General features: G+C 41.5%; 1 protein-coding gene and 1 pseudogene across 1 annotated transcript; one reads left to right on the top strand and one right to left on the bottom strand.

The window, feature by feature from the left end:
* Positions 1-23980, top strand: part of LOC139560592 (cilia- and flagella-associated protein 52-like) — a 36319-nt pseudogene extending 12339 nt beyond the window's left edge.
* Positions 12901-18532, bottom strand: LOC139539953 (acyl-coenzyme A thioesterase 6-like). Its single transcript, XM_071343398.1, has 3 exons — positions 18494-18532; positions 15457-15849; positions 12901-13098 (listed from the first exon to the last, which is right to left on the bottom strand). Exons 1-3 carry the CDS (start codon positions 18530-18532, stop codon positions 12901-12903), a joined length of 630 nt encoding a protein of 209 aa, XP_071199499.1.
* Positions 23981-24235: the final 255 nt, after the last annotated feature.

The following is a 24235-nucleotide window of genomic DNA, read 5'->3' as shown; positions in this document are numbered from 1 at the left end:
AAAATATTTGGTCAGTGGTGGGTCTTTTTCAAAGCTGTATCACTATCTTATCTGGACAGAAAATGCATTGTTTACCACAACACAAACACACCTTGGACACTTATACAAGTGGTCCCTCAACACCCAATCCTAAATCATGAGAACCATACACAAACATACATTTCAGCCACACCCATTGCTGACAGGTGTAGAAAATCGAGCACAAAGCCATGCAATCTCCATAGACAAACATTAACAGTAGAATGGCCTTACTGAAGAGCTCAGTGACTTTCAACGTGGCACCATCACAGGATAGCACCTTTCCAACAAGTCAGTTCATCAAATTTCTGCCCTGCTGTTATTTTGAAGTGAAAACATCTAGGAGCAACAATGGCTCAGCCACAAAGTGGTAGGCCACACAAGCTCACAGAACGGGACTGCCAAATGCTGAAGCATGTAGCCCATAAAAATAGTCTGTCCTCGGTTGCAACACTCACTACCGAGTTCCAAACTGCCTCTGGAAGCAACGATAGCACAAGAACTGTTCGTCGGGAGCTTCATGAAATGGGTTTCCATGGCCGAGCAGCCACGCACACAAGCCTAAGATCTCCATGCGCAATGCCAAGCGTCGGCTGGAGTGGTGTAAAGCTTCTCACCATTGGACTCTGGAACAGTGAAAACGCGTTATCTGGAGTGATGAATCACGCTTCAGCATCTTGGAGTCCGATGGACGAATCTGGGTTTGGTGGATGCCACGAGAATGCTACCTGCCCGAATGCATAGTGCCAACTGTAAAGTTTGGGGGAGGAGGAATAATGGTTTGGGCTAGGCCCCTTAGTTCCAGTGAAGGGAAATCTTAACGCCACAGCATACAATTACATTCTAGACGATTCTGTGCTTCCAACTCTGTGGCAACAGTTTTGGGAAGGCCCTTTCCTGTTTCAGCATGACAATGCCCCGTGCACAAAGCGAGGTTCATATAGAAATGGTTTGTCGAGATCGGTGTGGAAGAACTTGACTGGCCTGAAATTTAACGGACCTCAAAATGATACATTATTTTTAAAGGATTAATGACCTTAGATTTCAGCATTTGTGGCATCCATTTCAGGAAAATCCTAATTTACCTTAAATGTCTCATTGCTCTTACCATCATTGGTGTTTACTACTCCTAGTGGTTGCATAAAGTAAAAATAATGGTAAAAAAAAGATTTAAAGTCATAAAGCTACCACATTAGTTGATTTAGAATGGGAAGATCTCGTCTAAAAAAGTGATGTTTTCCCAAAACGACATGCCCAAATGCCAACATAAAACAAGTCAGCAGCTAGCCATCAACACAATTTCAGTTGATGCAATAATTTTCTCAGTCAAACACATTACCCAAAATGCACTGTGTGTCTTTTGTTTACCAGGTCATGTAATCTTTGGTGTAAAAGTCAACTCTAACAGAGAGCACCTTATCTATCCACTGGGCTGCAATATCATCCTCAAAAGCCTGACAAAAAAGAAACAGGAGTTTATGCATGGCCACACCAACAACGTCTCCTGTGTCACAAAGGTGGAAAGTATATTGCCTCATGGTCAGGTCACTTTCATGGGCTTCAAGGTAATGGACTAATGCAAAAATGAAAGAAAAATGTACGGGCAGAAAACTGTGATAAAAGATAATTAGCTGGTCTTTATCATTCTTTGAACAGGATGATGTTATAATATGGGACTTTGCCAAGAGAGGAATATATGCTCACCTGCAGCTCCACAAAGTCTAAGTGGAAGGATTGGCCTTCTCCCCTCAATGTCAAGTACCTGGTGACCCTTGGGGTCCAGGATGATGGCAGGTTGTGCCAAACTTTGTGAAATACTGACATTTGACTCAGATCCTCTTATAATATAGTAGTTACAAATAGGTGTCATACATTTTAACTGAATAACTGTGTGTGTCGATCATTTCCATATAGTGGTGTGTAAAATAGAAAACAGAGAAGAAATTTGTGGAAGCCCGGCCTCAGCCCACAGTGGTGGTCACTGCCTTAAATCAAATCAAATGTATTTATATAGCCCTTCTTACATCAGCTGATATATCAAAGTGCTGTACAGAAACCCAGCCTAAAACCCCAAACAGCAAGCAATGCAGGTGTAGAAGCCTTACTCTGCAATACTCCAACACAAGTGACAGCATCTTCGTATAGGCAGAACAGCATGTATATCTAAATAGAGCTATTTTTGTATAATTTTGGCTTGGCACACCTTCTAATGAAATGTCACAGCTAAAGGCCTATAAGGATATTGATCATCTCTTGTAGCGACACTCTCCCCGTTTGGGAACTTGATCTTTCACACACTGAATGTCAAACAGGGCAGCCGAAAACACTTTTGAAATGCATTTGGGTAATTATAATATCAGAACACATGGCTATACACAGGGCTCTATGCTGACCTTTCATACAAGGAGTACGTGTGCACCTATGTTGAAAAATGTAGGCACACACAAAGAAATGAAGTCGCACTGTAGAGCCCTGAAACATTAAAACACGTGAATAGTATGACCCTTTGTGAGAGCGTCATTTCCTCAGCACACTGCAGTATGTCTTGCAGCCCGAATAACTTGTTACTTCTTGGTACAGATCCCAGAGGAAGGCAGCTATTTCTACTGTGGCACCAGTGGAGATATCCTGAAAGTCAATCTCAAGACCAAGCTTCTTAATGGGCCGTGGCCCAGTGAAACAGAAGTTCAGCAAGGTGGCTTCAAAAAGGTTACAGGGTAAGAGGAGTTAAATATCTGGCTTAGTTAGACTGCAGTACAGAACTCAGCATGCATTTCTGCTTGTTGTCTACATGGGGTGAACACAATCTGTGATGAAGACAGGCAACATATTGTCGGCTCAGGAGATGGCACGTTCACTCTGTTCAGGATCCTCATCCAACTTCAAACACATCAAGTGAGTCAAGTGTCTGGAATGGAGGTCTTTATTCACTTTTATAGTTATTCTCTCACTTCAGTAATCCTGTGTGCATCTTCCAAAAGCATCTAATACACCACTGTACTACTCAATGAATACTACCTGTACATGTAGTCTTTGGTTTCTACTCTTTGGCAGGAAGGTTCAGCTGGAAAGGGGTGACATCCATAGCGCCCCGTGGGGATGGTCACCAGTTCTGTGTGGGCACAGAGGCAACACAGATCTACTGTTTCAACAATACTGACTTCAAAGAGGAGCTCATCACCTGATCACCACCAGCCATAACAGTGCTGTGAACAATGTGGACTTTCATTGGCAAATGATACAACAGGCTAAAAGGTCACATCATTTAAAGCATCACATTCCAGGCTCAGTCCCCTATTGAATGCAAATAGTAAACTGTTTCTGCTTGACTGGCTGTTCATTTTGAAGCCAATTGACACCAGTAGAGGGGGCTACACAATCATTTAGTAACCTGGTATATTTATGTTAAGTATTATGTTTTCCAATAGATGGAAGTATTGACTCAATACAGGTTTTGCCTTATGCTATCCGTTCAAATGTATGCCATGTAACCATGCTCAGAAAAGCCTCCGGTAATATACACCAGGTGCATTCCGGTAATGTTATTCTACATGACAATTAAATTCTAAAACGTACTTACGTGTCCAGTGCCAACAATCTAAGAAGCAAGATAATACATCCTCCAAAGTTTATCAGAGTCATTGTCAATAGCTGGATCAATTCATTATGGGCTGATAAGTGCTTTAATTTAACATATATATCTTGATGTATATCTCACAGTGGCTCATCTAAGCTCTTTGCCACGTTCTGAGAATGACATCTGGAGGTGGCATACGGAGACCTCTAAAGAAGTGCTACATATCACTGTGCCCAACATGACCTGGCTGCAACGTCGTGGAATTCATGATTGACGGCAGGGAGCATCATCAGTGGCGGATTTCCCATTCCATTTCTTAGCAGCAGAAACTCAGGGGCTTTCTATTATAAGCCGTGTCTGCTGTCTGGAAATGCAAATGCATTCCTCTGGTGGTGATTTAGTTGGGCAACAACAGTTGTGCCATTTTTAACTCGGATGAAAGAAAAACAATACTTTGTCACGCATTCATGTTTGTATTTCTCCCAGTCATTGACTTTTGTGCTATTTTCTTTCAGCCTGGAATGATGGGAAGATCCGTGGCTTCACTCCTGAGACTAGCAGGCTGATGATGACTGTGCACAACGCCCACAGCATGGGTGTGAGTGACAGCCATCGCCACCACCAGAGGCTGCAAGAGGATTGCCAGCGGGGAGGGGAGGGACAGGTAAAGATCAAGAAGATAAAGCACCATAGAGATAAAGATAAACAACAATGATGGAGATAAAGAACCATGAGCATTACAAAGTACAAATAGGGTCGCCGTTGATAATGGCAGACCCTGGCCGTGACACCACTTTCCGAGGGTGTCTCAAGGAGAGTTGGGATATGCAAAAATACACATTTCCAATTCACACATGCATATTAATACACACTTTTACATGCATGAAATAGGACAAATATAAGCACCCACCAAATTATGTTATTATAGATACCTATAGTTAGTGGGCATGACACCACTGCACTGTGTTAGGGCTACCAGATAAACGTTTTCAAAAACCACAAGCCTTGCACACCTTGGCTCATGTTTATTCATAACATAATCTGGTTACAATGCTATTGATATGAAGAAAGGACTAATAGTTTAACAAATAGAATCAAACACTAACAGTGAAACAGTGAAACTGATAGTGAAACAAATAGAAGCAGCAGATACTGTATACTCTGGTTAGAAGTGTCTGCTACCACCCTGAGGAGTACCAGATCATCACTAGTAGCACAGACAGAAAGGTACATCCACCACCACAGTAGGATATATAGAAGAGCATTTACTGACAGAGAATTCAATTCATTCCAGATTGGGTTAATGACTACCATAGTATTTATTTACAGTTATTACCATGGAAGCACAATGGATGATTGATCGCACAGTGAGATGTGTGTGAGCGCCAGATGTCATAGTAGCGTAATGCGGTGACAACGACAGTGCATTGTATTCTCTGCTAAGGGATTGTTTGTTCCTAAAGCAGACGGCATAGCTATGACTCAGGCGACCAGATGGTCTCTGTGGGCCACATCTAGGATGATGTTTACTTCTTCACAGAAAACCACATTGGAAAATTCTCTCTCCATGTTCAGCTTCAAAAAAATGAATTTCACTGCTTTACCAGAGCAAGCCATAGAGTAGCACACTAACTTAATCTCTTTTTGTTATTTGAGGCTTTCGACAGAGATTACTTCCCTTGGGGGTTGAAAATCAGAGTTCTTCATGAATACAGTCCATAATGTATTGATGACATTGGGAACATAATGCTAGTTTAGCAGAAACCTATAGTGAAAGTATCAAAGCTGACCTTACAGTACCAGTAAATCAAACTGCAACACTTTTAAAGAAACGCTTTGCCCTGTCTTTTTAACTGAGGGGGAGAGTTCTGTGTATACATAGAATGTACTTTTTGCTAGCATCACTTCTTTACATCAAAGGACTAGGTATCTCTAAACTATACAGTACAGCATGTGTTTTTTCATGAAAAGTTGAGGCACAATCACATAGGATATACAATCTAAACTCTTCCCTCTTCCTGAGCACGTTCTGTGTAACTTTGCAATGACAGAAAAAATGGAAAGGCACCTGCGTTTTAAAAGGGACATGTGGTATTTGTGGTCTAAATCTAACTTAAAGAAACAAGTTGCAACGGGAAGCCAAAGCTGGAAGGAGACAGCTGCCAACCCCAGAGATGATTATTGCTTACTCACACACAAATATATGTTTTAACAACTGCATGTTGCTATTTGATAGACGGTAGTGGCGACCATTTGCATACTGTGAAGGACTCATTAGGATAAAGTCAAGGCCTTAGGTCAAAATGCCCCCAAATGATTTACCAGCCAATAAATGATGGTGTGCACGATACATCTGCTTATAATGTTAAAAACAGGAGGAGAGATTGACACAAATTTGTATTAATTAAAAAGTTTGAATAATGAATACTGGTCATTGTCTTATTTCATAGTGTCACTTTTCTATATAAATGTTACCATATTTTATGTCCTAATGACACATTGTGTTTCCCAACTGATTTTTTCATTATAACATTTATCACTTCATTAATGGCGCTGTATCACATGATCTATTTCCAAATTTCATGGCCTTTTTCATAATTTCATGGTCTTATTCAATATAAAGGGATATGTCAATCAATGTAAGTGGGTGGCCTTTAGCCACTGATTGGCTAATCCTTTACAATCAATTACTTTACCATGTGAATTTGACCTAACATTATAACGGAAAGCGCAAGACATTTATTTACATTGTAGTAGCATCAGCAACTAATGATAGCATTTCAGTGAACAACTATCCCAGAATATAAGTATTTCACACAAATAACAAGTAACAGAATCTCTACCCTCAGTACCTGTTAGTGTTTGTGAATTAAGATGACACCTACCTAGGGTTGCAAAGGGTTGGAAATTTTACATGGGAAGTTAAGCCCGGGAATTTTGCTTAAATTCATCAAAAAAGTTAGCTTATAACAGTGAACCTTTTTTGTGGGATACACAAAAGGCAATTCTAGGTCTTTTGGCATATTTAGGTTAAACTATACCCAATTCAATGGAATTGCAGCTCTGCATGCACAGTGCATTCTTCCATTACATGTACAGCTGATTCTCAAGATCTTACACACTTCTAAACAGCTGTATGTACATTTGCAAATACTGTGCCAAATCATATGTGATGAATGGAACAAATATGCAGAATCATCTGGCCAGGTGCATAAAGTTCCCTCAGCGCTCACAACAAGCAACCTCTGACAAAAGACCCGCTACTTCTATTCGAGGTGAAAATGATGAATCAGATACCTTATCGATAGCAACAGCTCATGGTCCTCCTGGAATCAGAAGTTTTTTTGACTCAATGGAAGAACGTAGTCAGAGAAACGCTGATGAATGTCTTGCTCAAGCTGTGTATGCAACTGGTTCACCTCTGATGCTCATAGGCAATGTGTATTGGAAGATATTTCTGAATGTTCTTCGCCCAGCATACAGTGGGGCAAAAAAGTATTTAGTCAGTCACCAATTGTGCAAGTTCTCCCACTTTAAAAGATGAGAGAGGCCTGTAATTTTCATCATAGGTACACTTCAACTATAACAGACAAAATGAGAAAAAAAAATCCAGAAAATCACATTGTAGGATTTTTTATGAATTTGTTTGCAAATTATGGTGGAAAATAAGTATTTGGTCAATAACAAAAGTTTATCTCAATACTTTGTTATATACCCTTTGTTGGCAATGACAGAGGTCAAACGTTTTCTGTAAGTCTTCACAAGGTTTTCACACACTGTTGCTGGTATTTTGGCCCATTCCTCCATGCAGATCTCCTCTAGAGCAGTGATGTTTTGGGGCTGTTGCTGGGCAACACGGACTTTCAACTCCCTCCAAAGATTTTCTATGGGGTTGAGATCTGGAGACTGGCTAGGCCACTCCAGGACCTTGAAATGCTTCTTACGAAGCCACTCCTTCGTTGCCCAGGTGGTGTGTTTGGGATCATTGTCATCCTGAAAGACCCAGCCACGTTTCATCTTCAATGCCCTTGCTGATGGAAGGAGGTTTTCACTCAAAATCTCACGATACATGGCCCCATTCATTCTTTCCTTTACACGGATCAGTCGTCCTGGTCCCTTTGCAGAAAAACAGCCCCAAAGCATGATGTTTCCACCCCCATGCTTCACAGTAGGTATGGTGTTCTTTGGATGCAACTCAGCATTCTTTGTCCTCCAAACACGACGAGTTGAGTTTTTACCAAAAAGTTATATTTTGGTTTCATCTGACCATATGACATTCTCCCAATCTTCTTATGGATTATCCAAATGCTCTCTAGCAAACTTCAGACGGGCCTGGACATGTACTGGCTTAAGCAGGGGGACACGTCTGGCACTGCAGGATTTGAGTCCCTGGCGGCGTAGTGTGTTACTGATGGTAGGCTTTGTTACTTTGGTCCCAGCTCTCTGCAGGTCATTCACTAGGTCCCCCCGTGTGGTTCTGGGATTTTTGCTCACCGTTCTTGTGATCATTTTGACCCCACGGGGTGAGATCTTGCGTGGGGCCCCAGATCGAGGGAGATTATCAGTGGTCTTGTATGTCTTCCATTTCCTAATAATTGCTCCCACAGTTGATTTCTTCAAACCAAGCTGCTTACCTATTGCAGATTCAGTCTTCCCAGCCTGGTGCAGGTCTACAATTTTGTTTCTGGTGTCCTTTGACAGCTCTTTGGTCTTGGCCATAGTGGAGTTTGGAGTGTGACTGTTTGAGGTTGTGGACAGGTGTCTTTTATACTGATAACAAGTTCAAACAGGTGCCATTAATACAGGTAACGAGTGGAGGACAGGGGAGCCTCTTAAAGAAGAAGTTACAGGTCTGTGAGAGCCAGAAATCTTGCTTGTTTGTAGGTGATCAAATACTTATTTTCCACCATAATTTGCAAATAAATTCATAAAAAATCCTACAATGTGATTTTCTGGATTTTTTTTTCTCATTTTGTCTGTCATAGTTGAAGTGTACCTATGATGAAAATTACAGGCCTTTCTCATCTTTTTAAGTGTTAGAACTTGCACAATTGGTGGCTGACTAAATACTTTTTTGCCCCACTGTATACCCCTCCAACCAGACATGCTTTATCTACTAATTTGCTGGATGCAGAGTTCAACAGAGTTCAAGTGAAGGTCAAGCAAATCATAGAGAAAGCAGACTGTATTACAATCATCTCTGATGGGTGGTCGAATGTTCGTGGGAAATAAATAATTAACTACATCTCCACCCCTCAACCAGTATTCTGCAAGAGCACAGACACACGGGACAACAGACACACCGGTCTCTACATTGCAGATGAGCTGAAGGCAGTCATCAATGACCTTGGACCACAGACGGTATTTGAACTGGTGACAGACAATGCTGCGAACATGAAGGCTGCTTGGTCTAAAGTGGAGTAGTCCTACCCCCAACATCACACCCATTGGCTGTGCTGCTCATGCATTGAATCTGCTCCTCAAGGATGTCATGGCACTGAAAACAATGGATAAACTCTACAAGAGAGCCAAGGAAATGGTTAGGTATGTGAAGGGTCATCAAGTTATAGCAGCAATCTACCTCACCAAGCAAAGTGAGAAGAATAAGAGCACCACATTGAAGCTGCAATGCAACACCCGTTGGGGTGGTGTTGTCATCATGATTGACAGTCTCCTGGAGGGGAAGCAGTCTCTCCAAGAAATGGCCATATCACAGTCTGCCAATATGGACAGCCCCATCAAGAGGATCCTCCTGGATGATGTATTTTGGGAGAGAGTGGTAAGCAGCCTGAAACTCCTGAAACATATAGCAGTAGCCATTGCACGGATTGAGGGAGACAATGCCATCCTGTCTGATGTTCAGACTCTGCTTGCAAATGTAAGAGAAGAAATCCATACTGCCCTGCCCACTTCACTGTTGCTCCAAGCAGAGGAAATTGCAGTTCTGCCTGAAGCCCACACATGCCGCAGCGTACATGTTGGACCCCAAGTATGCTGGCAAGAGCATCCTGTCTGGTGCAGAGATCAACAAGGCCCATGGTGTCATCACTATTGTGTCTCGCCACCTTTTCCTGGATAAGGCCAAGGTTCTTGGCAGTCTGGCGAAGTGCACTTCCAAGCAAGGGCTTTGGGATGGAGATGAGATATGTTGGCACAACTGTCATATTGCATCAGCCACCTGGTGGAAGGGACTTTGTGGATCTGAGGCCCTGTTGCCTCTGTAACAGTATAACTTTAGTACGTCCCCTCGCCCCGACCTTGGGCGCGAACCAGGGACCCTCTGCACACATCAACAACTGACAGCCACGAAGCGTCGTTACCCATCGCTCCACAAAAGCCGCGGCCCTTGCACAGCAAGGGGAAACCCTACTTCAAGTCTCAGAGCAAGTGACGTAACCGATTGAAACGCTATTAGCGTGTACCCGCTAACTAGCTAGCCATTTCACATCCGTTACACTCACCCCCCTTTCGACCTCCTCCTTTTCCGCAGCAACCAGTGATCCGGGTCAACAGCATCAATGTAACAGTATAACTTTAGTACGTCCCCTCGCCCCGACCTCGGGCGCGAACCAGGGACCCTCTGCACACATCAACAACTGACAGCCACGAAGCGTCGTTACCCATCGCTCCACAAAAGCCGCAGCCCTTGCACAGCAAGGGGAAACCCTACTTCAAGTCTCAGAGCAAGTGACGTAACCGATTGAAACGCTATTAGCGCGTACCCGCTAACTAGCTAGCCATTTCACATCCGTTACACCTCCATCATCCTCCAAATCCCACCAACATCAGCCGCCTCAGAGCGCAACTGGTCCTTGTTTGGGATAACATGCACCAAAGCACACAACAGGCTGACCAATGCAAGGATTGAAAAATTGGTGGCCATCTGGGCAAATTTTAGGCTTTTTGAGCCTGACAACGAGCCATCCTCAACATGGTTGGAAAGTGACAGTGAAGATGAGCCCTCAGAGTCTGATGTTCAAGAGGTGGACATTGAGGAGGTCCAGGGAGAAGATATGGAAGCATGAGAGGAAGACAACAAAAGCTTTAGTTTCTAGACTATCATTTTACAGATTTTTTTTTTAGGAGATGCTATGGATCATTCAATATTCCCTTTCTTTTGTTGTTCAGTGAAATCATTCCATGTGAAGAGTCAACTCATTTAATTAAAGTTCAATTCGTAACTAAATCGTTTTTAAAAATTTCTATTGGAAGGTAAAAAGGTTTGTTCCTAGCAGAACTCGGCTAAGCAAAGTGAACGTCTGTGCCTCGCATACTCCCTTAAAATAAACTAGAAAAAAACTGCAATATTACTGTTTATCCCTCTTGAGAAGCGGTAACAAAAACATCTAATTAATTTTGACGCCCACGGATCAATTTCCAAAACAGATTCCCAGAATCAGGAGGGAATAAGCAGGAAATCCGGAATCCTCCAACCAGGATAACTGTAAAACCAGGGATTTTTTATTTAAAGTTCCCAGAATTTTGTAACCCTCAGTAAAATACACAAGGTGCAATTTTCAAATTTGGTTGTGCATCAGCAGTTTTAATTTTGATATGTCAGTCACTCAACTAGCCATGTTAGCTAACAATTTTTAGATTGGTAAGTTAGTCTCTATGTAAACTTGTAGTAACCATGGCTGAATACCATAGGGTTCCATTGATTTTGTTAGTCACTAGCAGGGACAGATTACCGAACGGGCATAGCATATGATAGCAATTTGTGTAGAATTGCAGGAAATTAGCGTTAAAACTGCAACATTTTCTTTTAGCCTCCTGACAAAATGTGTAGAATAGCATTATTAAAAAAACTGCACGTTTTTCTCTCAACACCATGGCAGAATGTAGTGCCCCTGGGCCCCAAACGCGGTAGTCCGGCCCTGCTCAATAGTGCTGAGCGATTAACCAATTTTTCCCTATCCTTCTTCGGTCATTAAGTAAAATGAAAGTTAGAGGGGAAAAGAAGTATGTCTACAGTGAAAAGCTTACAAGGGGAATGTCCTCTGTGTGACCAAGTTTTAATATTGTAGTAGACAAAGATTAGAAGAACATTGGCAGGTCCAAATGCAGGCTCCTGCGCAACTCGCTATCTCGGAACTTGTATTTATTTTCACATTTATAATAATTTGTTTTATCATTACCCTATTATTGTATATGGCTATTATTGTAGGCCTATTTATTAATCTAAACCAGTTCTTGAAATATTTAAAACGTGTTGCATAATTCTGTTGAGACATTTTCGTTTTAAGTCCAATCTGTGTGTGCTTCGTATTTAGTTTAAAATAGGTTAAAAAGTGGGCCTGTTGTAAAATAAATATTATTAGCCTATTGCTGTCATTTGTTGGGTACGGTAGGCACTAGCGTTTGTTGGTAATTGCTTCACAAGGGTGTTGTTTAATTCTGTAAAAAAAAAAAAAATAATCAATGGCCAAATTATATAACTGTATAATGGTGTGATTACCGCAAAATAATAGCCTGCTCATATTTTCTCTATAAACAATGACTTGACTTCTGATATTTCCCTAATAAAGTGTAGAACATTTTGTGAAAGTTTGTTGTGGCTATTAGGCCAATTAAACTTTGGCTGCTGCAGGACTATGAAGGCAGTGCGCACCGACGCTCCAACCGACTGACAGGTGAAGTTTATGTGAGGAAGAAAGTTTTAGGCCTACCAGAGTTACTCCTATAAACAATATAATGATTATCTTTATAAAAAATATTCTGATTGAAAATGAATGAATAAGCCTCCTTCTGTCCACCTATATCTTGCAGACGCTGTAACCATCTGACAACTGCATGGCGGTGTCGTAGCATGCCACTGGCATATCTCCTCTCTCCGTCTCTGGGGCAAGGAACAAGTTTCTCTTATTTTACATGTATTTTTTAAATATTAATATCATACAGTGGACGTCTAAGCCTATAGGCATATGCATGCAATGCCCTGATGCATTCAGTGCTCAAATCTCCGACGGATGAACCGCGAGGTGGACAATTGTTTTAGGAAAGTAAAAACCAATATAACAATAGGCCATACATGTTTGCTTATGCTACACATCTAAAACACTGAACTGTTTTTGTAATTTGTTATAGGCTGTTAAGGACAATTAAAATGTGGCTCATTTGTCCAATAGGCTATCCCTCGTTTATTGATGGCACTGGCCTCGCCAGGTCAGCAGTTTCTTTCCCTCTCTCTTTGTAGTCGGATCTGAATGCATACGGATGTCCAGTACATTTCTCAATGTCTGGTCAATTAAAATCTTCCCGGTTATGTTGTCCGGTGCCAAATGTTCCTGACGGAAACACTGGTCTTACCCTCTAGTATATAACATAGCTTTCTGGGCAGTGTTGTTCCTGTTCAGGTGTTTCCTGAAGAACTCCTGGACCCTCCTCCACAGGTCCAGCTGAGCCTGATGGTGGGCTTTAGCCTCTCCCCCAAACACCACCACTTGACCAACCGTGGAATGGAAGCCTGGGGCATGTAGGGTACTTCCAGAAAATGCCCCGCCCTGGGGTACATCAACACCTGGTGGTGAAAGGAAAAGAGGACAGAACATATTTGCAAAAATAATGTGTTTTTTACTTTGTCATTATGGGGTAGTATGTAGATTGATGAGCGGGAAACAATTTTGAATCCATTTTAGAATAAGGCTGTAATGTAACAAAATGTGGAAAAAGTCATGGGGTCTGAATACATTCCGAATGCACTGTATGTATATTCGTCTCCATTTCAGCACCAACTGGTAGATTTAAAAATACTCTGATTTTGTAGATTATTAAGGTACATTTTAGTGTTAGAAAAGTTTGTATGAATAAAAATCCAAACTTGTTTGGAGAGTCTTTACGCACGAAATATATTGATTAATAAAAAAATTGTGGTTTGATCCATCCTGAAAGTTGTCATATTCAAGTTCAATCTATAAAATATTGGAAGGTGATTTTTTTTAAAATAGGTGTTGAACAATAATTCTACCCCAATTCTCACAAATCACAGACCTGTATGACAACGGTCCAGTCTCACGAACCGTGCCCCACGCTCCAGGTTTAACCTGCTACATGTGGTCCATAATGATTAACATTTATTGGATGCATTTGCTGTTTGTTTTGGTTGTGTTCCAGATGATGTTGTGCCCTATTTAAACAAAATGGTAAATAATGTAGTGTCATTTTGGAGTAACTTCTTGTAAATAAGAACAGTATATGTTTCAAAACACTTTTGCATGAATTAATTTTTCTAATAAATAGGGGCGTGGATCCCTACTGCCTCTGATCTGGCAGACTCACTAAACACACATGCTTAATTTGTAAATTATATCTGAGTGTTGGAGTGTGCCCCTGGCTATCCGTAAATTAAAAAAAACAAAAAAATTGTGCCGTATGGTTTGCTTAATATAAGAAATTAGAAATTATTTATACTTTTACTTTTGATTCTTAAGTATATTTTAGTAATTGATTAACTTTTGATACTCAAGTATATTTAAAAACCAAATACTTTTACTGAAGTCGTATTTTACTGGGGGACTTTCACTTGAGTCATTTTCTATTTAGGTATCTTTACTTTTACTCAAGTATGACAATTGGGTACTTTTCCCACCACTGTGTTTCCATTTTGAACCATTTCAAGTGTCTGAAGGTACAAACCGGACAGTAAATCAAGTGCACCTATAGGCCTACCGCTAGCCAATCGGATTGCTCAGATCACCATGTCTGCTGCTTCCTTGAGTGCACAGCAAAGTGATAATGTATTGGGCCTATAGCATACTGCATAAATAACTGTTTTTAATAGGTTAATGTTGCATAGGTTTATGTTTAAGTCATGATTCAAAAAAAATATGAACGGTAGATCTCAGCCTGTATTTTGAAAGTGATCTCGGCTCAAAAAAGGTTGGTGACCACTGTTCTAACATGTATTAACTCAGAGGTGAGAATAATTATGTAAATGAGATATCTGTATCTCACTTTCAATAAATTTGCAAAAGTTTTTTTTTAAAGTGTGTAAATGGGTGAGGGAAAAAAATCCATTTAATCCATTTTGAATTCAGGCTCTGACAAAGGCAGTGATACTAGCAGGAGTAGTGTGCAGGTCTCCTTTTTCTCAGGTTTTAACACAACAAAATGTGGAATAAGGCAAGGGGTATAAATACTTTCTGAAGGCATTGTATGTATGGAAGGTTTCGTTCAAATCAAAGGGGTGTCTCTGCCTTTCAGTGTCTGCCTGCCAGCTAGTTTTCTAGGCTAGTTAAGAATACTATAGTTATCACGGCATTTAACAACTCTGACGCTCAAAGTTCGTCCATATTAGCCGCTCCTCCATAAGCATCTAGCTAGTATATAATTCAGTGAACTAATTATAAGCCTACTACAAATATCCTAGACACATTACAATGCAAGTCATACTATGACGCACAGTCGCTCAAGCCTCCTCCATGTCCACCGCTCTCTCTCGCTCTCCCCCTACGCAGCAAAATTTCAGTCGCATCTCACACTCATCACTTGTCTGTCATCAAGCATGCAAACAACTAGCTTGCCCGGTCCATAGAAAGCTGCTCTAGTTGCAGATTCTGCACTGATTGGTGTGGTAATTTAATAAGCTAAATGTAGTTAAAAGGAACCAGAAGGAATTCTATAAACCAGTCATTTTTTCTGGGTCGAACCGGTTCAGAACTTTATTATGCTGGTCGAAACAATGGAACGTAACAAAATAAATAGAGGTTCTGTTCAGAACGAAACTATTGGAAGAATAATTTCAGTTTCAACCCCTGCTATTGAGTAAAGGCAATTTAGGCTTAAACATCATGTGATTATCTAGTAGTACTTGATTAAACTTTTTGCTATCAAAATGTTTGTGTTCAGGTTTATTTCCTTACCTCAAAGTTCTCTTTCCCATGATGCCTCAGCCGGGCGGCGGCCTGTTGGGCGAAGAGACAGCTGTTCCAGTTCCTGTCATCCTCAGAGGCGGCGAAGAGGAACCTAGAATTGGAACGTTCTATTGGGATCACAGAACCGCGGTTCCCCTCAGTCTCTGGGTCCGGTAAGGCGTCTCGGATGTCGAGGATGCCGGACGGTGAGAAGGTGACGTTCTCAACGATAGGCGTGATGGAAGGGATGATGAGGTCTTTGTAGTGCAGTGGCGCCACCATATTAGCGTTGCTGCCGTTGATCCAGGCTGTGGCTGAGATGCCAGAGAGAAAAGAGGCCATGGACAGAGCCAGGTGCCCACTCTTCGAGATGGACAGGATTCCTATTCCTGGACCCTGTACCTATAAAAACAATAAAACATTACTTTTTTTGTCACAGGGGTTAAAGCAACAGAAAAAAAACCAGATCGATTGTCTGGGGCCAAGTTAACCTCCCCTTTAATGTAGAACGTCCCCAGGGCCCCAATTATTCCGATTGATTCTCTCCCTGTCCGAGTCTATAATACCAACATGTTTTAAGCAGACCACCATAGTCCCTGTGCCCAAGAACACTAAGGTAACCTGCCTAAATGACTACCGACCAGTAGCACTCACATCTGTAGCCATGAAGTGCTTTTAAAGGCTGGTCATGGCTCACATCAACACCATTGTCCCAGAAACCCTGGATCCTGGACTTCCTGACGGGCAGCCCCAGGTGGTAAGGGTAGGTAACAACACATCCGCCACGCTGATCCTCAATACAGGGGCCTCTCAGGGGTGCATGCTCAGTCCCCTCCTGTACTCCCTGTGCACTCATGACTGCACGGCCAGGCACTACTCCAACACCATCATTAAATTTGCCAATGACACAACAGTGATCACCAACAACGACGAGACAGCCTATAGGGAGGAGGTCAGAGACCTGGGCGTGTGGTGCCAGGACAACAACCTCTATCTCAACGTGATCAAGACAAAGGAGATGATTGTGGACTACAGGAAAAGGAGGACCGAGCACACACTCATTCTCATAGACGGGGCTGCAATGGAGCAGTTTGAGAGATTCAAGTTCCTTGGTGTCCACATCACCAACAAACTAACATGGTCCAAGCACACCAAGACAGTCGTGAAGAGGGCACGACAAAACCTATTCCCCCTCAGGAGACTGAAAAGATTTGGCATGGGTCCTCAGATCTTCAAAAGGTTCTACAGCTGCACCATTGAGATCATCCTGACTGGTTTTATCACTGCCTGGTATGGCAACTGCTTGGCATCTGACTGTAAGGTGCTACAGAGAGTAGTGCGTATGGCCCAGTACATTACTGGGGCCAAGCTTCCTGACATCCAAGACCTATATATTAGGTGTGTCAGAGGAAGGCCCCAAAAATGGTCAAAGACTCCAGTCACCCTAGTCATAGACTGTTCTCTCTGGTACGGCACGGCAAGTGGTACCGGAGGGCCAAGTCTAGGACCAAAAGGCTCCTTAACAGCTTCAACCCCCAAGCCATAAGACTGCTTAACAGTTACTCAAATGGCTACCCGGACTATTTGCATTGTGCAACCACCACCCCCATTTTTACACTGCTGCCACTCCTTGTTAATTATCCATGCATAATCACTTTACCTCTACCTACATGCACATATTACCTCAATTACCACGACTAACCTGTGCCCCGCACATTGACTCTGTACCGGTACACCCTGTATATAGCCTCGCTACTGTTATTTTATTGCTGCTCCTTAATTATTAGTTTTTTTTCTTTTTCTTATATTTATTTATTTGTTACTTCAGTTTATTTTTAGTAAATACTTTTTGAACACTTATTTTCTTAACTGCATTGTTGGTTAAGGGCTTGTAAGTATGCACTCCACTGTAAGGTCAACACCTGTTGTATTCGGCGCATGTGACAAATCAAATTTGATTTGAAACACACACTAACTCATTCAAACGCACACAGACACACACACATTCACAAAGACATCTCCACCATCTGGAGAAGTTGAACATGCGGTTCAAACAGCTGGCAACAAACCACCACCCCAACGGGAACCCATAGATACCCCCTGTGTCCTCTTCTCTGGTATATGCCATGCCTTAGCCAACATGTTCAGCCACCACTGTGTAACATTGATAGTTTAACATTCATCAGTAATGCATGGTTGTATGCTATGTGTGATAGGCTATGTGTGAATGGACTCCAGATTCATATGGAAACATCTGTACAACGTATGGCTATAGTAACTGGAGAGGGCTGTTTGGAAATGCATTTACAGGACGTAAGAATAAAAAGATTACAACTCGCTCCCGTTTGAATGATCAATTACTCTATTTTGGCCTGTGTGGGTATTTTGGCCTGTGTGGGTATTTTGGCCTGTGTGGGTATTTTGGCCTGTGTGGGTATTTTGGCCTGTGTGGGTATACTTTATAAACACTTCTGTGCTGTGTAATAGAAGCCTGCTGGAATGACAGTCTACAGGCAGTGCAGGGCCATTGAGGCCAGATGAGATTTTATTTGTGGTTTGGTAAAAACATAAATTGATGAAATCCAAGTAGAATAACAGAGACTCCAACACTTGTCTACATTGTCCTTTAAGAAAAAAATAAAGTTTAATCTCTTAATTTAATGTTATTTTAATTATGTCTGATTCCAATCGAAACATTGATTAAAAAAATATGCTTACATGAGGTCAAAATGCCAGTATAGTATGTTGGTTTTTAACCCCCCCCCCCACATACCTCACAGTCCCCAAATCAGATAAAATTATTATCATCTGAATGCATCCTGTTAGTTATCTTTGGGTAGTCATGTTTCTGTAGTCCATAAGGTTATTGTGAATATTACACCCCTGAAATGTTTACTAAGTATTTTACCAAAAGATTGATCTCTGCCTCCCTGTGCCTCTGATCCAGCAGGGCGGCGATAGTGTGAAGATTAAAAGCTTATTCAATTAGCCACCTGCCGAGACCTGCTGAGCCAATCAGGCGCATGTAAGGCCTGTGGTCGTTCACATTGGAGTGCTGCCAGGAGAGGGTCTCAGGGCTGCCCATGCAGGGGGAACAACAATGTCTTAGAATGGGGAGCCCCGTCTCCTCTCTTTCCTGGCTATTCTTCAATGAACATGCTGTTCCTCAAATAGTTATTGAACAACGGTACCAGAGAGGGAAAAAGCTTGGATTACTAGAGCGTAAGTACTGTAACATCACCACTGCACACGGAGACCCAACACTGGGATTTTTAGACCACTGTTTTTAAGTTTCAACATTCATTTTGAAGGGTTCTATATGACGGATTTGTCTGTTCACTTTCAATTCTATGGGGATCAGTTTAAGATCCGGCTATGTTTTGTTGATCTAGATATTTCAGTGACGACATGGTGTCCTATTGTCCTACACCTCTTCTGTCTTTTTCCACATCCATCTGCAGGAATTGCTGTGTTCTGACTGTCCTCAGGTTTTATCTCCTGGACTGAAATGTCATTGTTGCAACAAAAAAATGACATGGTTTGGCATTTGGCACAAAAGGTCTGCATAAAGAGGTGTGTATTAGGCTATACCAAATACTTGGACAGAGGAAGTTAATCTTTGGTGTGAGACATTTTAAAGAGAGAGTGAGTCTTGTATCTTCGATGTTCTTCGTATTTCTCCTGACAATGCAATTCTAGAGGTCAACTGCAGCTTTTCACTAAATACGCTCTTTCATTAAGGTTCCTAAGGTCATACATGACCATGACAGGATAATTACTTTGTTCCCTCATTTGTCATCATGGCAAAGACAAGCCTGCGATCCAGCTCACATGGTCATGAATGGGTGTCTTCCACACAGATGAGTGATCTGAGACGGATGTGACCCCAATAAAGACCCCTACACTGAACAGTGGCTGCCCTTGCATGACCACTTTTATTGAGGTGTCAAGGGGCACTGAGTCACAACACATTATGCAAAACTCCAACAGAGAAGAGCATTCCGCGGGTGATATAAGAATAGGTATGAACTCAGCCATAAGGATAAGTTATTATATAATGTCACTACCTGCTTCATTCTGAGTCTTGGAGGAGCCATAGAAGGAGAAGCAGAGGAGAGTGTGCTTGCCTGGATGGTGGAGCGTAATGAAAGCTCTATATAAATTAAATATATTATTTTCAGAGTTTCTGTCAAACTTATCACACATTTCACGCTGCTGCATGAGTTATTGGCCAAAATCATGAGAGAAAATTGAGTCCACTGAAAGGTTTGAAACATTGTAATCTCTCCTTCAATATGGGTCAAACGTTTAGTCTGCGCATGCACAGAAGTGCTCCTGGGCCAAGCTTTGCTACCTGGAGGGCTGTGTAAAAAGTTTTGTTGGCAGTCGGTGTCGAAGCTAAAAAGTGAGTGCTTCGTAAACGTTTACCAGTAGGTTGGATATACACAAAATATTTCACTTATTGATCTTGATGCAGTTATTGGTTATACTGGTACGTCCTTGCTAGCTAGCTAGACATTAGTCATCTCTTCTGAACTGATTACTGTCTTCATCAATCGATCAGAAAAAAATCCTGAATAATATCACATAGCTAGTGGACCCTACAAAAACTCCATTCATTTTCCCAAGACTTCCGGGAACGCTTGTGAAGCAGGCTCCGCAGACCAGACCGTGGTTTGAGCAGTCAATGAGAGATGTAAACAATTCTTCCTATTTGTTAATTGTCTCGAAATCTAAAGGCACAACCTAGATTTGAGACAATGTCTTGTGTAGGTGAACATGTTATTACTCCAACCTCGCCAAAGTGACACGTTTTCATTTTCGTCAAAAACAACTTTATATCGAAAGAGTGCCTTTTGATCTGACGCACATGCTTAGTTCTGCGCGAGATGACTGTTAGACCCAATGATGTGTGTATAAATATTTGTTAATTGTCTCGAAATCTAAAGGCACAACCTAGATTTGAGACAATGTCTTGTGTAGGTGAACATGTTATTACTCCAACCTCGCCAAAGTGACACGTTTTCATTTTCGTCAAAAACAACTTTATATCGAAAGAGTGCCTTTTGATCTACGCACATGCGTAGTTCTGCGCGAGATGACTGTTAGACCCAATGATGTGTGTATAAACCCTGGATTGCTAATGCTATGTATTGCCCATTGAGAGGCTTTGAAGCCACCGTCGGCCACATTGGCATTACCCAGTAGGAGCAGTCCACCATAGGAATGAATGGAATTATATAGTATTTCAATTAAATGTTTAAAGGACAAAGTTACATGTATTTAAGTATTGTCTTGTTGTAGTGGGGACAGTAACATTAGTACAAAAAAAGTACTTTAAGGAAAATGTTGTTATATTTATTTTTTATTTGGTAGTTTTATGTTTATCTAACATAATATCATTTTAAAGTATGCATTGAGGTGTCTGTAATAGAATACATGTGTCAAACCTAATGTAGTCATTAAACAATGAATTTCTATAGCTTCCAAAATATTTGTTATAATGGAGGAGTAAGCGCCCCCCCTGTAAGTCATCCAGAGTTTATATACATCATTCGTTAGACCCGATAACGTGATCAAAGATTTCTATTGGAGAGGCAGTTTCTACATATCTTCATAGGTAACCAGTTTTGCTTTTAGTATGTCATACATTTAAGGATTTAATATATCATTTGGTGTTAGCAAAGGTGGAAGGATTGGCCTTCCACCCCCAATGTCAAGTACCTGGTGACCCTTGGTGGTCACGATGATGGCAGGTACTAGCCATAGCAATAGTGTGTCAAATTTAGTGAAATACTGACATTTGACTCGGATCCTCTGTTATAATATAATAGTTACAAATAGTCGTATTCATACATTTTAACTGAATAACTGTGTGTGTCTGTAATTTCCATATAGTGGTATGGAATATAGAAAACAGAGAATCCTTTTGTGGAAGCCCAGCCTCAGCCCACAGTGGTGGTCACTGCCTTACTCTGCAATACTCCAACACAAGTGACAACATCTTTCTATAGGCAGAACAGTACGTATATTTAAATAGCTATTTTTGTATAATTTTGGCTTGGCACACCTTCTAATGAAATGTCACAACTAAAGGCCTATAAGGATCATCTCTTGTAGCGACACTCTCCCCGTTTGGGAATGTAACCTTCCCCACAAGATTAGGTCCACTGAATGTCAGACAGGGCAGCTGAAAACAATTTGTGAAATGCATTTGGGTAATTACAATATCAGAAGAGTTTGTGGTCATACCACATCCTTAAAAACATAGGTGCTGGGCTAATAAAGAATACTAGTATAGAACAAGAAGGCCCGCACACTGTTAAAGCTCCCAGTTCACCGATTTATTGACGTTTTGATCCGAAACGGATCTTCGTTAGGTCATAAATCGGCTAAGATCCGCTTCAGATCGAAACGTTGTCAATAAATCTGTGAATTGGGAGCGTTAACTGAGTGCGGGCCTTCTTGTTCTATACTAATTATAATATCAGAACATAGAGTGCACTAACACATGGCTATACACAGGGCTCTATGCTGACCTTTCATACAAGGAGCACGTGTGCACCTATGTTGAAAAATGTAGGCTGTAGAGCCCTGATACATTTGTGAGAGTGCTATTTCCTCAGCATACTGCAGTTTGCAGCCTGAATAACTTGCTATTGCTTCATGGTACAGATCCCTGAGGAAGGCTGGGATCAGCTATACTATTTCTACTGTGTCACCAGTGGGGATATCCTGAAAGTCAATCTCAAGACCAAGATTCTTAATGGGCCGTGGCCCTGTGAAACAGAAGTTCAGCAAGGTGGCTTCAAAAAAGTTACACGGTAAGAGGAGTTAAATATCTGGCTTAGTTAGACTGCAGTACAGAACTCAGCATGCATTTCTGCTTGTTGTCTACATGGGGTGAACACAATCTGTGATGAAGACAGGCAACATATTGTCGGCTCAGGAGATGGCATGTTCACTCTGTTCAGGACCCTCATCCAACTTCAAACACATCAAGTGAGTCAAGTGTCTGGAATGGAGGTCTTTATTCACTTTTATAGTTATTCTCTCACTTCAGTAATCCTGTGTGCATCTTCTAAAAGCATCTAATACACCACTGTACTACTCAATGAATACTACCTGTACATGTAGTCTTTGGTTTCTACTCTTTGGCAGGAAGGTTCAGCTGGAAAGGGGTGACATCCATAGCGCCCCGTGGTGATGGTCACCAGTTGTTTGTGGGCACAGAAGTGACACAGATCTGCCATTTCAGCTACACTGACTTCAAAGAGGAGCTCAACACCTGATCACCACCAGCCATAACAGCGCCGTGAATGATGTGAGTGACACAACAGGCTAAAAGGTCACATAATATACGCCATCACATTCCATTTGTGTGCAGGCTCAGTCCCCTACTGAATACAAATAGGGAACTGATTCTGCTTGACTGGCTGTTCATTTTGAAGCCCATTTGCCTTTTTAAATGACACCAGTAGAGGGGGCTATACTATCATTTACTGTAAATTATGTCCTTTGTCCTCCAAAGTAGATATTGTTAAGCATGATATTTATATTAGTCATTGTCAATAGCTAGATCGATTCATTATGCGCTGTTAATAAGTGCTTTAATTTAACATATATATCTTGATGTATATCTCACAGTGGCTCATCTGAGCTCTTTGCCACGTTCTGAGAATGACATCTGGAGGTGGCATACGGAGACCTCTAAAGAAGTGCTACATATCACTGTGCCCAACATGACCTGGCTGCAACGTTGTGGAATTCATGATTGACGGCAGGAGCATCATCAGTGGCGGATTTCCCATTCCATTTCTTAGCAGCAGAAACTCAGGGACTTTCTATTGTAAGCCGTGTCTGCTGTCTGGAAATGCAAATGCATTCCTCTGGTGGTGATTTAGTTGGGCAACAACAGTTGTGCCATTTTTAACTCGGATGAAAGAAAAACAATACTTTGTCACGCATTCATGTTTGTATTTCTCCCAGTCATTGACTTTTGTGCTGTTTTCTTTCAGCCTGGAATGATGGGAAGATCCGTGGCTTCACTCCTGAGACTAGCAGGCTGATGATGACTGTGCACAACGCCCACAGCATGGGTGTGAGTGACAGCCATCGCCACCACCAGAGGCTGCAAGAGGATTGCCAGCGGGGAGGGGAGGGACAGGTAAAGATCAAGAAGATAAAGCACCATGGAGATAAAGATAAACAACAATGATGGAGATAAAGCACCATAGAGATAAAGATAAACAACAATGATGGAGATAAAGAACCATGGAGATAAAGATAAACAACAATGATGGAGATAAAGAACCATGAGCATTACAAAGTACAAATAGGGTCGCCGTTGATAATGGCAGACCCTGGCCGTGACACCACTTTCCGAGGGTGTCTCAAGGAGAGTTGGGATATGCAAAAATACACCTTTCCAATTCACACATGCATATTAATACACGCTTGTACATGCATGAAATAGGACAAATATAAGCACCCACCAAATTATATTATTATAGATACCTATAGTTAGTGGGCATGACACCACTGCACTGTGTTAGGGCTACCAGATAAACAACGTTTTCAAAAACCACAAGCCTTGGCTCATGTTTATTCATAACAGAATCTGCTTAAAATGCTATTGATATGAAGAAAGGACTAATAGTTTAACAAATAGAATCAAATACTAACAGTGAAACTGTGAAACAAGTTGAAGCAGCAGATATACTTTTCTAACCAGTGTCTGCTACCACCCTGAGGAGTACCAGATCATCACTAGTGACACAGACAGAAA

Source organism: Salvelinus alpinus, chromosome 1 (assembly GCF_045679555.1).
Source record: "Salvelinus alpinus chromosome 1, SLU_Salpinus.1, whole genome shotgun sequence".
NCBI lineage: Eukaryota > Metazoa > Chordata > Actinopteri > Salmoniformes > Salmonidae > Salvelinus > Salvelinus alpinus.
This window is presented reverse-complemented; position numbering and strand designations above follow the sequence as displayed.